The sequence below is a fragment of the Odocoileus virginianus genome, chromosome 12 (assembly GCF_023699985.2).
Source record: "Odocoileus virginianus isolate 20LAN1187 ecotype Illinois chromosome 12, Ovbor_1.2, whole genome shotgun sequence".
NCBI classification, from domain to species: domain Eukaryota; kingdom Metazoa; phylum Chordata; class Mammalia; order Artiodactyla; family Cervidae; genus Odocoileus; species Odocoileus virginianus.
In genome coordinates this window covers 3,849,246-3,865,570 of record NC_069685.1, presented here as the reverse complement: position 1 = coordinate 3,865,570, position 16,325 = coordinate 3,849,246, and the positions used below count along the sequence as shown (strand labels likewise).

Below are 16,325 nucleotides of genomic sequence, written 5' to 3'. Positions count from 1 at the left end.
CCTCCTGAGAGGGCCGCAGTAAATAACAGATTAAGCTCGGTGATAGACGTGCAGTCTGTTGAGAGACTCCTCAGGGCTCGGTTTCACACGCTTGTCTTTTGCTGTCAGTGGTCAAACAGCTGTGAAACAGTGACACCCTCGAAGTGTGTGCTATATGGTCCAGAGTCTCTTGTCAATCTGACAGGAGCAGGGCTTTATGTGTAATGTAAATAAGTGATCTTTTGAAATATATCTCCTTTCAAATATTTGTGACTATTATTTTTTCATTATATGATCAAAATAATGTAGACTTAAAGCTGGAGACCAGTTGCTCCTGGCCTCAGCATGATGAAAGAGGAATAGTTGGCAAAGTTTTTGTTGTCTCTGCTTGTAATAACGTAAGGGATAATGAACTTCTAAATTTAATACCGTAAAGCCTTGAAATTAACAGTGCATGGAAATTTTTAATGAGTTGGACAGGTATTTAGAAAATTTCTGAAATACCAGTGTTTGCAGAAATAAAAAAAATAATCTCATTTATTTAATACTTAGAGATACCAAGAACAAGAAATGAAAATCTAGTGGTTTACTCAAAATACAGCATACAGTTAGATTTGATACAGTAAAACTCTGAGCAGGATTCTGGCCCATTCACTTGTTTCCTTTCTCTGATTGTTCTTTATTTTTTATCTTCCTTTTTATCTGCTTTTATTTTTCTTTTTTATCTCTGTGGCTCAGACATTCCTGCTGTGGCAGAAGAGCGTATGACCCTGTGAGTCCGCACACGTAGTAGGATGCCTTGGGGTGGCTCCATTTTTAGAACCACATGTATGCTCACGGTTATTTCTGAATTCTTGCGTATTGTCGTGTTAGAGTTTCTGGAAGACTAAATTTGAATTCATTTTATTGTTGGTCCTGATACACTCCATAGGGTTGCAAAGAATCAGACATAGCTGAAGCGACTTAACATGGCTGGTTCTTAATGCCCACAGTAGGTATTAGGAATTTTCTGAGAGTCTGTGCTTTATCCCTTTGGATCCTTTCTCAGAAACTTTGATGACTGATACTTTCAGTACTGTCCTTGGCCTGAAGAAAACTTGAGGAAAATAATTTTCTCATAAATTAAGGTTCTAGGAAATTCATGCACATTTTTAGAGATTAACTGTCTTCTGGGCACACTGATGGCTTCAGGAACCCGAAGTGATGTCTTTGTGACATTATTTTCTGTTTTGACCCTGTCTCCCTTGCTATTGGCTCTTTCTCAACTTCTTCGTGGTGCTGGAATTTTTTTCTTAATTACTTAATTTTAATGGGAGGCTCATTACTTTGCAGTATTGTGGTGGTTTTTTTCCATACATCGACATGAATCCGCCCTGGGTGGACATGTGTCCCCCATCCTGAACCCCCTTCCCACCTCCCTCCACACCCCATCCCTCTGCGTTGTCCCAGAGGGGCTGGATATTTCATCTGTGGGTGTCTCACACCTGATCTGTGTTGCAGAGGATTTCATGTTCCCAGCGTGTTTATAGCTACATAATATTTACATAATTTTCCATTAACAAAATAAAAGAATACTTACCTTGTAAGTGTTATTGATAAAATGTATGCATCTTGCTTTGAGTGAGGTTGATGTGTAGCTTCAAGGTTGCAGAATCTGGAGGGCATTTGACCGCTTTTGTCTGTGTTGAGAGCCTCGCGCTGCCCCGGGCCCCTCAGCAAGCAGATGACAGCCTGTAGCCTGCTCTGCTGTGATGTGTTTGCAGGCGGGCATCTACACTTCCCCAGATGGCCAAGGTGTTATGAGGGCTTCTTCCTTAAAGAAGAAAGGGGAAGGTATGAAATCCTTTCTGAGTCATATTAGTGTCTTGAGGCCAGTTATGGGGTTGAGGTTGGTTTAACTTATTTTGAAGTCAGGGATAGAAGAAGAAATACACTGAGGAATGAGGTTACTTGGAAGAACAGTGGAGAGGTCCCACTTTCGGATGGTTCCTGCTGATGCCGACCTTGCCTCGTGAGTGACTGGAGCTCAGTTCTCCCCCGAGGGTGCTGTTCCCTGGGCAGATGGGCACCTCCTGCAGGAAGACAGCCGGCCCTCCAGCTGTCTGAGTGTCTGTCCATGATGACCCTTAATATTTTTGTCTTTTCTGGTTGCGTCTTTATAACAGTCAATTAGGGCAGGCAGAGAAGGTGTTTCGGTTCATATTTAAGAAAACTGCAATTCCTCCGGCAGCTTGAGACTTATGTCTGATCATAAAACTGATTAGTGTCTGAGTCATGTCCATAACCCAGAATTTTACCTCCTCCTCCAACTTAAAAAAAAATTGCATGTTAGATCCTGGTCGAGGAAGTAAGGTCCCACAAGCCACACAATACCGCCAAAAAAAGCTTTGGTAAAATACACAAGCCGAAAGTTACCATCTTAAATTATGAAGCTCAGTGACATTACATTAAGTCCATTCCATCAATGTACAGCCATCACTGGACACCATTGGTTTCCAGAGCTTTTTTATCATCCCAATAAAGCCATCAAGCAGTAACCACCGAACTCTGTTCCCTCCAGTCCCTGGTAGCACCATTCTTTTTATCTCAGTGAATTTGACATCTCTAGGTCCCTCAGACAAGTAGCTGCTGCTGCTGCTGCTAAGTCGCTTCAGTCGTGTCCGACTCTGTGCGACCCCATAGACGGCAGCCCACCAGGCTCCCCCGTCCCTGGGATTCTCCAGGCAAGAACACTGGAGTGGGTTGCCATTTCCTTCTCCAGTGCATGAAAGTGAAAAGTGAAAGTGAAGTCGCTCAGTCGGGTCTGACTCTTAGCGACCCCATGGACTGCAGCCCGCCAGGCTCCTCTGCCCGTGGGATTTTCCAGGCAAGAGCACTGTAAGGATCACACGGTATTTGTCTTGTGACTGGCTTATTTCACTCAGTATAGTGTCTTCCCTGTGGCTTCCCTGGTGGCTCAGGTGGTGAAGAATCTGCCTGCAATGCAGGAGACCCAGGTTTGATCCCTGGGTCAGGAAGATCCCCTGGAGAAGGAAATGGCAACTCACTCTAGTATTCTTGCTTGGAGAATTCCATGGACATAGGAGCCTGGTGGGCTACAGTCCTTGGGATTGCAAAGAGTCAGACACGACTGAGCGACCAACACTTTGACTTGATAATTATCGTCAGTGTTCGTCCATGTCATGTCATATGTTGGAACTTCATTCCTTTTTTCCCCTACCTTAACCATTTTTGTTTGTATGTTCAGCAGCGCTAGTTATATTTGCATTGTAGTGCGATGAATCATTCCTGTTTAAAGCTAACGGTGTTCCACGGTATTTACCACATTATATTTATCCATCCATTTGTCCGTGCACAAGTTTGGGTTGTTTCTACCTTTTGGCTTTTATGAATAATGCTGCAGTGAATAATGGTGTGTCCCTCCTCTCTCTTCCTCTGAGCTCTCTTACTGTTTGTAGAACTCAGTATGAGTGCCTTTTCACCTGCAAACAAGATAAATTTTTAGAGCGTTCATTGTGGATGTCAGAAACAGCCCTTAAGTCTAAGCCTCATTAAATCAAATGAGATTGTGTGGTGTAGGAAGGAAATGTAACTTTGGGGAATGTGAATGGAAATAATTAGCTAGAAATTGAATCATTTTTATTTATTCAAGGGAATAACCAGCAAGTGCCTGTCAAGAATGAAGTAGACAGTTGTGAAACTTTGAAAAAGGTTGACACAAAGTCTTCTTCAGAGAAGAAGATTCACAAAGCAGCTAAAGAAGACGGATGTTCTGAGAAGCAGGACATAGCTTCAGTCGAGGTCTGTATCCATTTTTTTCTTGGCTTTTAGAACAAAACCCAGTTTTAGGGCTTCAAGTTGCAAATATCTGTGTAATAACTGTACATTTGTATTTCATACTTTTCAAAGAGGATCGTTACATATTTTGATTTCACATGGATAATTGGTGAGGTTGACGTATTCAGAAAGTTTATCTTCTAATTATATAGGAAATACTAAAATAATTTTTGATGACATCAGATAGCTTTTATTTGCAAGAGAAGCTGTTCTTAAGCAAAATGGGTTAACTGCTGGGTAAAAATGGCAGAGTAGAACCAGATCATATCTATCTTCTCTAATTGTTACCCAGCATCCTTTTTTAGGGCAAAACCTTGCTAGTTTAGAAGCACAGGCCAGTGTCGCACAGGAGAGGGATGCCTGTCCAGCTTCAGTGTGTGGGCTCTGGCAGGACAGACTCCAGAAGAAAGAGCAAAGCTTGGGTACTGTCCCACCGTGTGGACCACTGCTTTTTAGGAACCCAGCCTGAATCTGATAGGAACCAAAGTTCCCAGATAAAGGTGGGAAAGGGATTCAGGAGAATTTATCTGCTTTACCTCAGAATAGAGCTGTGCACAAGCACAGTGGAAAAAATAGCGTTGCAACTATGCCGATAAACTGTAGGAAAAATGAAGAGAAGGAATAGAACATGCCAAAAACAGACCAAGGTTCTAATCCAGATGAAAACCTATCCAGAGACATGAAGGGAACTTTGAGAACACCTTACGCAGTAGACTATGAATTCAGTAAAACACAAGCTTTTAAAGGCAGATTAATAGGTGAGAATGTAGTTGGAAGAGGTGTATGACAGTGGCTGAAAATTGATTTACTGAGCTGAAGGAAAGGCTTAGAGATAACCAGAGTGAACGTGGAGGAAAAATTTTAAGAGATTGATTTTAGGGAAAAGATGATAATAGATAGGGGGACAAAGACAAAAATAGTCCAATGTAAAAGAATGATTGTCTCAGTAAGTGGCCCAACAATGGATCAGAAAAGTATTCAGTGATGTAATAGAAGAAAAATTTCCTAATGTGACGGTAAAACTGAGTTTAAAGATTCAGAGTCACACTGTGTACACCAGAAATGCTGATCCGTGATAATAAACATAAGCACATCCTGGTTAAGGTGTTGAACTTAAAGTTTAAAGAATTGTGCAGAAAAGACGGGAAATAAATATACGTATGTCTATGTCTGATCCATGTTGATATATGGCAGAAACCAATACAATATTGTAAAGCAATCATTCTCCATTTAAAAATAAAAAATTTTAAAGAAAAGGCAGGAAAAATCAGACACACACCTAGGTTTGCCTCAGGCTTTGTAGAAGCATCTAACATCTGAGAGCAGAAGAGTTCTCTCCTTGAGACAGTGAAAATGTGAATGCAAACATTATGTCCAGAGAAGCTGGCACTCAGGCTCAGAGGCAGTAAACATGCATCTGCAAATGCACTTGGCAGCCTTGCTTGAAAAATGAAGTTAATGAAATTTAGGCACCCAAGATAAAAGTATAGATAGACTCAGGATCGAGGAAGCTGTGTTAAGGATCTTAGGTTTCTGTCCATTTTATATCCAGAACTAAGGCTGAACAGTTGTCGATTACAATGGTAGAACAGAAATCAAATATTAAAACTTGAATGAAGCAGAAATAGTAATAAAATCTGCAAAAACAGGAGGCGGGATTGAAAGGTGAGTGTAAAGTAAGTTTTAATTTTCTCTTTCTTGGTAGCAAGCCAAATCTGTGCAAAACTGAAGCATGTAGTTGAAAAGGGTGAGAACCTAGAAAAATCTGTTTCTCCGTCTCTCTCTTAACCTGAGAGATACCCTTGAGGAATTAACGTATCGCGAGGAAAAGAAACACTGATTGGAAGTTGGCATTCCTTTGGCTCTGCTTGGTTTTCTTCTGTTAAGTTCAAATAAAATTGAACCTTAAAGTTTTATTTAAAAACAGTGCATGGTCTTAGTTTTCTAAATTACTCCCATCATCTGTCCTGCCACCCTGATGTGAGTATAGGTTTTAAAAAGACATTTAAAAAAATAAGGTTTGCTAAATAATCAATGGGAGAACAGGGTTATTTCTCAGGGGTGGGATTTTTGCATGATTTCTTTTTTTTCCTTCTTTATGTTATTCTGTTTTTGCTTAAACTCTATAAAAAGCATGAATTTTTCACTGAAGTAAATGAGTGTGATATCAAATAAGAAAATCTCAGACATTCCAAACCAGGTATCTGTGGTCTGTTGAGAAAGACAAGGTATTCCCATGTAGTCAAGTGCTCAGGTCAGTGCGTGATCTCAGGGGTTGCAGAGGTGAGCACAGGCCCTGGGAAGGGATGCTTGCCTGCTCAGGAATTCCAGGATCAAATTTTTAAAAGCACTCTGGCCCAAACAAAAAGTCTCTTTGGAGGATTTGGCCTGAGGGTGGCCCGTTTGGGGACCCTGCTGCGAATCTTGGAGAGCTGTTGAAGGGTTCTGCCCTGGGCAGGGGGTGGGGGTGGGATGGGGAGGGAAGGATAACAAATGGAAAACAGCCGGCAGGCTGCTGTCTTCTTGAAGGTCGTGATTGAGTATCTTTAAATTCAGTTTCATAAAGTTGGGCAAAGTGCCTGTAATGAAGAGCCAGTGTGATCGTTTAGCAAGTGCTCAAATGAATGTGTGGATAGGGCATTTCTGCAGGATCTGTCCGGGTGTTTTGGAGGCAGGTTGGGGAGGGCAGGGATGGGTACTGGCTCTGTGCTCACCAGGAGGCTGTTCTCTGCTGGGAGGTGTGATGTAATCAAGGCTGGGCTTGGCAGGAGCAGGGGTACAGGATGGCACAGTGTAGAAGAGAGATCTCAGGACTTCTGAGGACCTGAGTGCTTGAAGGAAAGGAGCCATCTTTTTTGCAGAGCCATTTGCAAAAATAGCTCCAGGGTTTTAAGTCTGGGAAACTAGAATGTGGGGAAATGGGACTTCTCCTTTGCTGCGTTCATGTTCATCTCAGGGCAGTGTTGCCTAGTGGTTTAGCGGCATGGGTTTTTTGTTTTTGTTGGTTTTTTTTTGCAGCTGGTGTGAATCCAGCCCAACTCTTACTCCTTAACGTGGGGCGAGTTACTCAACATCGCAGTTTCCTCATGTGAAACGTGAGAGTAGTGATAGCATTCCTACCTCTTAGGGTCTCGAGGATTGGAGGAGTGGTAAGTGCTTAGGACGGCAGCCCTTGGGAAGCACTGCGCAGTAGTTGGAATCAAGGAGGTGACAGTTGTGACTGTGATCACTGCCAACAGAGGGGGGCCAGACGGGCGTGGCGGTGATTCGTGGCCGGCAGGTACGGAGCTGGAGCCGCCGCTGCGAGGCAGGCCCTGGAGAAGGGAGTGTATTCTGACTGGAGAATACCATGGACTGGAGACTACCCCTGGAGTCCAAGGGGTTGCAAAGAGTCAGACAAGACTGAGCAAGCTTCACTTCACTAGAAAATACCAAACAGTAGAATTGAACCTACTGTATTTTAAGATAACCTGGAAGCATGGTGTAAAGCTGAGAAAATTCTTACTGGCTGAAGTCTGGTATTAGTTTTGTTGCTAAGCAGTGACCCCATGAACTGCAGCATGCTAGGCTTCCCTTGCCTTTGAGTTTGCTCAAAGTTGTGTTCATTGAGTCAGTACAATGAGCTTTCCCAACTTGCACAACTGTATGTTTTGGATCCATTTTTATTTAATATTTACTCTCAAATGGACTTATTTTTATTTGGATCAAACCCTCACTGTAGTGGGATCCAGCCCACTACAGTGCAATGAAACATGTGTCCGGGAGGGACTCTGTCCCCGTGGAGGTTAGCACTGAAGGGTGTTGTGAGCTCTCTGAGGCGGGCGCGGAGGCCAGCGGCCCGAGTCTGCTTGACAGGCGAGCGGAGCAGGCAGACAGCAGGCGAGCTGGCCGGGCCGCGGGGACAGGGCGCACGGGCAAGAGCAGAAGTCGAGTCGGTGGACCTGGGGAAGAATGGACTGGACGCAGCTGGGAACAGGACGCTGTGCTGCCCTGCGGCGAAGCGGAGGCCGACTCCAAGGGCTGCCGACCCCGCTGCCCCCTGGCCGTGTGTCCTGGGTGGTGGTGGGGGGAGCCGATCCCGGCAGGGCCTTGAGTGCACCCGCCAGGCTGGAGGTGTGGCCCTGCCTGCCCGTGGGGGGCACGTGCCCCCTGCCCCGCCCCCAGCCACAGAGCTTCCCCGGCTCCCGTCCAGACTCGCCCTCTGCGTCGGTGCCTGCGTGCACGGAGCCGGATGCTCCATGGACCCCGGTCCAGGGCTTGTGTCTGCTCCGCCTCCCCTCCCTGCTCCGTGCAGGCAGCGGGCTCCGCGGGGGCCGCACTGGGGCCGAGAGTCTGGGGGCTCGGGCCCGGCTCGGGGGTCCGAGGCCCCTCACAGTGGCTGAGCGGCTTTCCGGGGCAGCGGGGCTGGGGGTGGGCTGTGGGCGGTCCTCTCTGCTGGCTCGGGGGCCTGCTCTTTAAACCCCTTGAGTGTACTTTCCATTTCGTTGTTCGCTTGGAGAAAATCATTCTCAGCAAACGCGTCCCCGAGTGCAGCGCTCAATGTTTGTTTTTCTTGCGCATTCTTGGGGCCTAACTTTGCAGCTAAAAGATTGTATAAATCTGTCTATAGCACATGGGGAACATTCCTCCAGATTTATTGGCGAAGGAGGTTGAAGCCCAGATTTGGGAGCCACAAACCAAATTTTAGTCCCAGCCCTGGCTGTTTATTTTCTTGTAAGCAGATCTCCATCCCCTGCTTAGAAAAGGAATTCATGACTATTATAGAAGCGTAAAGAAGGGAGGAAAAGATGTGTCCAGAATGGATCACTTTTCGCATTTTCTGTATTCTCTTGCTTCTCTGTGCAAGCATTGAAAAACGCGGGATAATTATATTATTGTGTATACGGAGCTTTGTTGTAATGTCATAATTTTGAATTTTCTCGTGTTAGAAATTAATGAGGAACTTTGTTTTCAATGGTTACATAACATTCCATCACTTAATTGTGCGGTAATCCAAACCGTTTCCCTGCAGTTGAACATTATAGTTGTTTGCAGCTTTTTATTTTCATAAATAACAGGATGGTGAACTAAGTGGCCTGTGTACCTGGTATATCCTTGCTATAGATTTGTGGAAATAGAGTTAAAGAGCATCAGCTGTCAGGGCCCCTCCTGTGTGCCTCCAGCTTGCTCTCAGAAAGACGGTGCCCGTCTCCCTTCATGCAGGGTACGTGACAATGGTCCTGTACTCCGGTCTCAGCAGCACTGTTCTTTGGCAAAATCTTGGTCAGTGGGATAGGTAAACAAGTGCATTTTTTCATTTCAGTTTGCATCTCTTACTGGAGAAAAGTAAGGATTTTCCTTCATTCTTTTTGTAAAATTCTAAAAAGCACAAGATACCATTATCCAAGATCCTACCACTGACGTTTTTTAAAATATGTACTTTGTCTAAGTTAAGATGTGAATGTCTACGCCAGTCTCGCTTGCCCTGCTGAGAGACACAGGAGAGACACATGCTGTTACAGCGCACTGCCCCATCCCCTAGCCTGCCCCTGTCTTTGCAGGCATAAACACACAGTGTAAACACACTTGTGTTTTTAAAGTCAAAATGGAAAGATGAGATACAAGTTGGTCTGTGATTTGTCTTTTCTAACAACACGCTTTATTGTTAAATATTTTGAAGGCCGTCTTCGTGCTTTTGGCCTTCTGTTGCTTCTGTGAACTTGCGTTTCATGCCGTTTGTCCACTTCCCTGTTGAATGTGTTTTTCTCCCCCTTGTTTTCTTTGAGAACATAGGTGAGGGTGTTAACTCTTTGTCAAATAGTAAAACGATTTTTTCCCTTAGTTTGCCCTTCCCTCCTTTTATTTGACTTACGTACAGTAGCTTTAAGAATGCCTTTGTGCAGTCTGTGATTTCTTTTTTATTTCTCCCCTTGCCTTCATTATTAAAGCTTAGGAAACCTTATTTCCCCACCCTGTGATCAGTTGGTTGTCCCTCATTCAGGAAGATCAGGTAATTCAACAGTGGCGATGATAGCTCAGTCTACATTGCCTGCTTCGTGTTGCGTACTTGACGCCTCACAACAGCCTTTGGAAGACTTGGGAAACTGAGGCCGAGGGAGATAAAGCTACTTGCCCAAGATAACTGAGCCTGTCACACGGAGTGGGGCTCAGGTCGGGCGGTTCAGCCTCAGAGACTCCTAATGTCAGATCTGCACGGACCCTTCAGACCCTGGGTAGCCCTGCCTCCTCACCACCGGAAACCAAAGACCCACTGTCCCTGTCTTCCTCCTGTTTCCCGACACGTCTGTAGCTTTGGTTCCCCTCAGCTCCACCTGTAGCCTCAACTGCTGGCGTGTCCTCCCCTAGCTGCCTCTGGCCACAGCCTCTGCACCACCTGATGCTTCTCTGACACACACACACACAGACAGACAGATAGACAGACACACGTGCCGTCTCCCCAGCCGCTCCTGTGTTTGCTGCACCCTGCTTCTGCGTCGCTCCATCCACACCATGGCCAGCATGTCCCCGCTCTCCTGAAGCTCACAGGCAGCCTCCCCCCGCCCCGGGCTAGCCCTCCGGTGCTCCCCTCTTTGAGCCACGCCACCGCTCACCCTTCTGGCTCCATTAGAAGCTGACCCTTCACGTGTGGGTGACCCTGGGACAGAAAGGCTCAGATCCCTGCTGTGTTGTATATTTCCAACTTATGCTGGGGTAGGGGGAGAGTGAGTTGGGGAGGAGCCGGCTTTTCCCCTACCCCACCAAAAGCTGGAAAGAGCAATACTCAAATAAATGTGGTTTGTATTTGATGTTTAAAATCGCATATTCTCTGACCACACATCTTTAGTGTGTCTATTTAGTTTAGAACTTTCTAGCATTAAGTCCTATAGGATAGGACTTTGTGTGTTTGTCTTGCCATGTTTTAAAAGTACTCTCAGAATCAGGAAAAACACTTACTTGAGGGGGAAAATACAGGTTAAAGATAGCAAAAATACCATAATCCCACCACATATGCAGTTTAAAAATATCATTTTATTTCTAGTGTTCGCTTATGGTAGTGATATCTATCATATTTCTTTGATAGATACATGAGGCTTTCACTGCCCCAGTCATGTAACATGCAGTCATCTAAAACCTTTTATTTTTCTTCTGCTTTAAAGGGGCAGTGTGGTAGAAGGAAGAAGAAAAAGTTTTAGGACATTAAAGGGATGAGCTACTTAAAAAATTGAAAAGGCAAGGGGACCGCTGCTCCCCTTGGGCCTGTAGAAAAATGTGCAGAAAATGTGACCATGCCTCACATTTAAAGGACTTCTCAGGTGGCTCAGTGGTAAAGAATCTGCCTGCCAATGCAGGAGCCTCAGGAAACACGGGTGTGATCCCTGGGTCGAGAAGATCCTCTGGAGGAGGAAATGACAGCTCATTCCAGTATTTTTGTCTGGAAAATCCCATGGGCAGAGGAGCCTGGTGGGCTACGGTCCACGGGGTCACAAAGAGTTGGACACAACTGAGCACGCATGCCCTTCAACATTTGAAAGAGGAAAAAACCCAAATTTTAAAAATTGATATATATTATATAATATATGTATGTGTCATGCTAAATTAAGTTTTTCAGAACATTTAAAAACATCAAGCATATTCTTGGTTTTATTTACTTGAAAAGCTTAAACTAGTTTGGAGTATTCTCTGGAGTTTTGACTGTTCTCCTAAAGTTCATTTATAAACAAATAAAAACATAAATACACAAATTACTCCTCTAAGTTGAGTTTTTACATGACTTTTCTTCAGTAGTAATTCATGTGAATTGCACATACCAAATAAACAGGTGAAGGTCAGAGGATTTATTGCTGCTGAGGTTAACAGCAAGCTGACCATAAATTGCTAACAGATGTTTTTCCTTTATAGCCCCTGAGAAATTTTATAGGCACAGTTTGTGTTTTTTTTTTTTTTTTTTCTTTTCTTTTTGCAGAGGTTGAAGGAAGTAGAAAAAGAAAGGAAATGAAAACAGACTAGAGATTGAGAAATATATGTCCTTAGTTTTCACTAGTTCTGGAATGTTCTGAATTCAGATGGGGGTAGTCTTCAAAAGCTAAAATCACACAGAGGTTTTTCTGTGTATTAGAAAGGTGAAGACTTTACTAACGTTTTCTTTTTTTCCTCTTTAGCAAGAAGATCCTTATAGGAAGAAGGCGCTTCAGGAGAAGAAAGAAGGAAATGTACAAAATTTAAATTGGAATAAAAATCGAATATGCAGGAAAAACAAAAAGAGGACTGCTGCCCAGGTCTTGAGGTGTGTAATTCTTACAGTCCCTTCAAGTTTTCATCCATTATTTACTTTGTAATTTTACACCTAGCTGTTAACCTTCCAATCTTATTTTTGTTGAGTTGGGCACAATAATGTGGGAGTGTAGATATTTGCGTTTTGAGAGGAAAATATATTGTTGAAATTAATATTCTTAAAATTAACGTATCTTCTGGTTACTTTTATTTTTATTGGAAAGCCCCTTAAAATGAACAAATTTTAAAAATTTTAGTTGGTAAAATGCAAAAAGCCATGGAAGGTTTTAGGGGGAAAGCATAGTCATTCCACCTCGCCAGGGCCTTTGTTCTGCCTATGAAGTGACAGGGAGCAGGTGGTAGAGAAAGCCCTGGGCTCACCTTCCCAGCCTGACCCTGAACTGCCTGGGCTGCCTGGGGTCCTGATAATGAGAGAGAACACCGCGTGCATTGGATCTTCTGCTCCGTCTTGCAGAAGGAAGGTTCTTCCTGCAGGAAGGGAGGCTCTGATACTACGAGGTTGGCCTGTGCCAAGAGCCAGATGTGACCCCAGGCAGTCAGACGTTCTTGCTGGTAAACTTTGCTTATCTGCCAGATGAAGGGTCCACTGGGATTTGTGGGAATCCCATTTGAGTTTCCACAAATGGCTCTCTAAACCTAGTTTTGCATTAGTTCCACAGCTCGAGGGTTTTCCCACTAGATCAGTAGTGTGTCCATCCTGACTCCAGGCGCAAAGCACCTCCCGCCCTCTCCCCGTCCCTGGGGCGCCTGCTGAGCCGCCCCGCGCTGACGGGCTCCCTGACCCCTGTCCGGGTGGCCTCGGCCTGCTCTCCCGCGCTGGCCCCACGCTGAAGGGCTCCCTGACCCCTGTCCGGGTGGCCTCGGCCTGCTCTCCCGCGCTGGCCCCACGCTGACGGGCCCCCCGACCCCTGTCCGGGTGGCCTCGGCCTGCTCTCCCAATGCAGAGCCCTCTCGTGGACCCCGGAGCGCCTGCTGAGTGGCCCTGAGCTGACGGGCTCCCTGACCCCTGTCCGGGTGGCCTCGGCCTGCTCTGCCGTGCTGGCCCCACGCTGACGGGCCCCCCGACCCCTGTCCGGGTGGCCTCGGCCTGCTCTCCCAATGCAGAGCCCTCTCGTGGACCCCGGAGCGCCTGCTGAGCGGCCCCGCGCTGACGGGCTCCCCGACCCCTGTCCGGGTGGCCTCGGCCTGCTCTCCCGCGCTGGCCCTCCGCCCTCTGGCTTGTCTTCTCTTGAGCACTGGCTCTTGTGAGCTCAGCAAGGTGTTAAATGTGTCTGTCCCATTGTTCTCGGCAGCTCCACATTCGTGCGGAGAAGACTGCATGTTGGCTGCTCTCGTGGTTGGGAGGGAAATCTGCCAGAACAGCCGCTGTGGCGGCCAGGGGCCCCGGGTGGGGGCATCTGTCCTCTTTGGTTTGCACCCTTGGGATGCAGCCCTGCGACATGCCCCGCCCCCCACCGCCCCTGTGTGTCCTGCTTTACCGGGAGGAGGGCCAAGTGACCCTGGGGGCCTTTTTTTTTTTTTTTTAAAGCTGCTTATTTATTTGGCTGTGCTGGGTCTAAGTTACAGCACACGAGATCTTTAGTTGAGGTATGTGGGGTCTAGTTCCCTGACTAGGGACCGAACCTGGACCCCCTGCCTTGGGAGCTTGAAGTCTTAGCCCCTGGACCACTAGTAGTCCCCTCCCCACCCCCAGGGGGCCTTTAGGCTCTGGTTCTGTGCCCTGCAATCAGCAGCATGCAAATAGGAACAAAAAAACAGAGACCCACTGTTAGATTATTAATGGGTAATTATTGATCTATTAAAATACTGTTTTCATGGGTAATTATTCTTAGGCTACATTATTTGAAAGCTGCAATGTGATCTCCTATAGAAAGGAAAGTCACCCCTTATATTCTCATAAAAAGTTGATGGACTTATGTGGTTCCTTTAAAGTAGTATATTTGCTTGATATGGACACACAAAAAGATAAAAGGTTAGGGTGGAGTTTCATCAATTGAATGTTAAGCTATATTTTTAAAAGCAGATTTCTGACATGAAAGAAACAAAGTTAAGTTATTACAGAATAACTGTGAACTATCTTATAGGTAATCCGAGTTTTCTGAGAATATGATGCTTACGTAGCTGATGGTTCTTGGCCTTTCTGCTCCCTTGGCTCCTGCTTCTGTCTCTGTACTCTTTGCCCTGAGTGCTCAGAATCCAGGGAGGCCACTGACTCCATCTCACGCTCAGATCCCGCAGTCATCCCTGACGTGAGGTACAGAAGTTGGAGTGTGTGAAATAGTCACCGAGGCGTTCCTGTAGTGCTCTCTGGGACAATTTTGTGTCCCCATTTATAAGACCTGTATTTCAGGTCTTCCCTCAAGTTCATGGTCTAGTTAGAGAGATGTAAGTGTTGGACCGTGAAGTCCTTGGGGAAAAAACGTTCTTCTTTGTAGATACTGCACCTTTCCTAACAATACGTGACTCGTGGTGATCACTGCATAAGTGTTTGCTAAATGAATGAATGAGAAAAGATATCAGCTAACACTCAGACCTTCCCTCACACCAAGAAGCAGGGTCATCCACCCAGAGTCATTTTACACTAAATGCAAGAAGACACGCCAACAGTTGTGGGTTTTAGTCCTGCACCTGCCACTTACCAGTTGACCTTGGGTGACTCATTGAACCTGTGCAGTATTACTCCTCTCACTGTAAAATACAAAGCGAGTAAATGAACTCCAACTTAATTCTGGTTCTAAAATGGCAAAAGCTTATCTTTCCTGATCTCTGTCCCTTACTCATCATCACCCCCAGAGAGAAGAGGGCTTGCGTTGTCACAGATTCACATTCTCATGCTGCTGAGAACAGGTATGTGTGTATGCAGGATACGTGCAGATGGGATTTTCTGTGGCTCTTCCAGGCCTTCCGACCAGAGTGAGTTAAAGCTGGTGTGCAGTGAGTTTGAAAGGTCTGAGCTGAGCAGTGACGTCAACGTAACGAACTGGCGTATCCAGGAAAGCCCTGGGGAAGCGTGCAGAGCAGGTGCCAGCACTGGAGGCAGCTTACCTGCCACGCAGGGGGAGGCAGGTACGGAACCGCGTTGAGCTACGAACCACACTTCTGCTGGGCTTGTTTCCTCGGGGAGGGACCGGGGTGAGAGGTTACCACTTCCCAGGCAGAGTGTCCTCACGCCTGAGTGGAGAGCCGTTGGATGGGGCAGGGCGCTGAGGCTCTCCCGAGCCCGCGCGCTGCCCCTCTGACCTCCAACGCCCCTGAAATCTGGATTTTCGAGTGTGTCCTGTAGACGGCTGGAGGGAGGTGGGTGCTTGCTCGAGACAGGACTCCCTTGGATAGAGAGGGGAGCTGGGCAGGAACGGCCATGGGTTTGGCAGCACCAGGGTGGGGTGCAGAGCGGGGAGTCACGATCCTCCTACCAGCACCCACGTTCCCAGCCATATGCCCACCGGGGTGCGCCCAGGACACTGAGCTGATGGGTTTCTGTTCCTGCTCTGCTCACCTGGGTCTGCCTGGAGGGTCTTCCCTCCCACACGTAAACCATATTCTGAAATGCGGGATGAACGTTTTTAAAATGTTTTTATTAGAGTGTAGTCAATTTGTGTCAAGTTTCAGATGTACAGCAAAGTGATTCTTTTTTATTTATTGGTGGACATTTTAATAGAAGCAGTGACCTCCGTGTCTCCAGTCCAAGAGAGTAGTCTTGATTTTCTGGAGGGAAATCCTTGCTGTTCCCAGAACCATTGTTAGGCTGACATCACCCCAGGTGCTGGCGGTCTCACCCCCACGGCATGCATCGCCCAGCTGCTGCGGAGTGAGGGGACGTGTGATCAGCACGCGGCTGCCTCCGGCCGGTCGTCAGTCTCAGGGGGTGTCTGCCTTCTCGAGGAGGCCGAGCCCCGCCTTCCTCCCCACTCGGCCACTCTCCTCTTCCTGGAAGTGGCCTGGCTCCTCTCTTGCTTCCCGCAGAGGGTTACTTTCCGAAACCGGGGAAGAAGGGTGCAGAGAAGTCCTGCTCAGACTCCGGCTCAGACTGTGGCAGCTCCTCGGGCAGCGTGCGCGCCAGCCGGGGCAGTTGGGGCAGCTGGAGCAGCGCCAGCAGCTCTGACGGGGACAGGAAGCCGGCCGTGGGCCCTCCGCGCTGCCTGCTGCCAGGTAAGTCCGTGGCGGGGCCAGGGCCCCACCCGCCCCGAGCAGGGCCCGCCCAGGCGCAGGAGACTGTGTGTCCAGTGTTTGCTTTGCTT

General features: G+C 46.7%; 1 protein-coding gene across 1 annotated transcript in view; it reads left to right on the top strand.

Annotated features, from left to right (window-relative positions):
- TMEM131L (transmembrane 131 like) overlaps positions 1 to 16,325 on the top strand; it is a 174,238-nt gene that overhangs the window by 142,303 nt on the left and 15,610 nt on the right. The window contains 4 exon segments of the mRNA XM_070474735.1: positions 3,632 to 3,780; positions 11,955 to 12,079; positions 14,987 to 15,153; positions 16,051 to 16,236. Coding sequence (XP_070330836.1) covers positions 3,632 to 3,780; positions 11,955 to 12,079; positions 14,987 to 15,153; positions 16,051 to 16,236 — 627 coding nt within the window.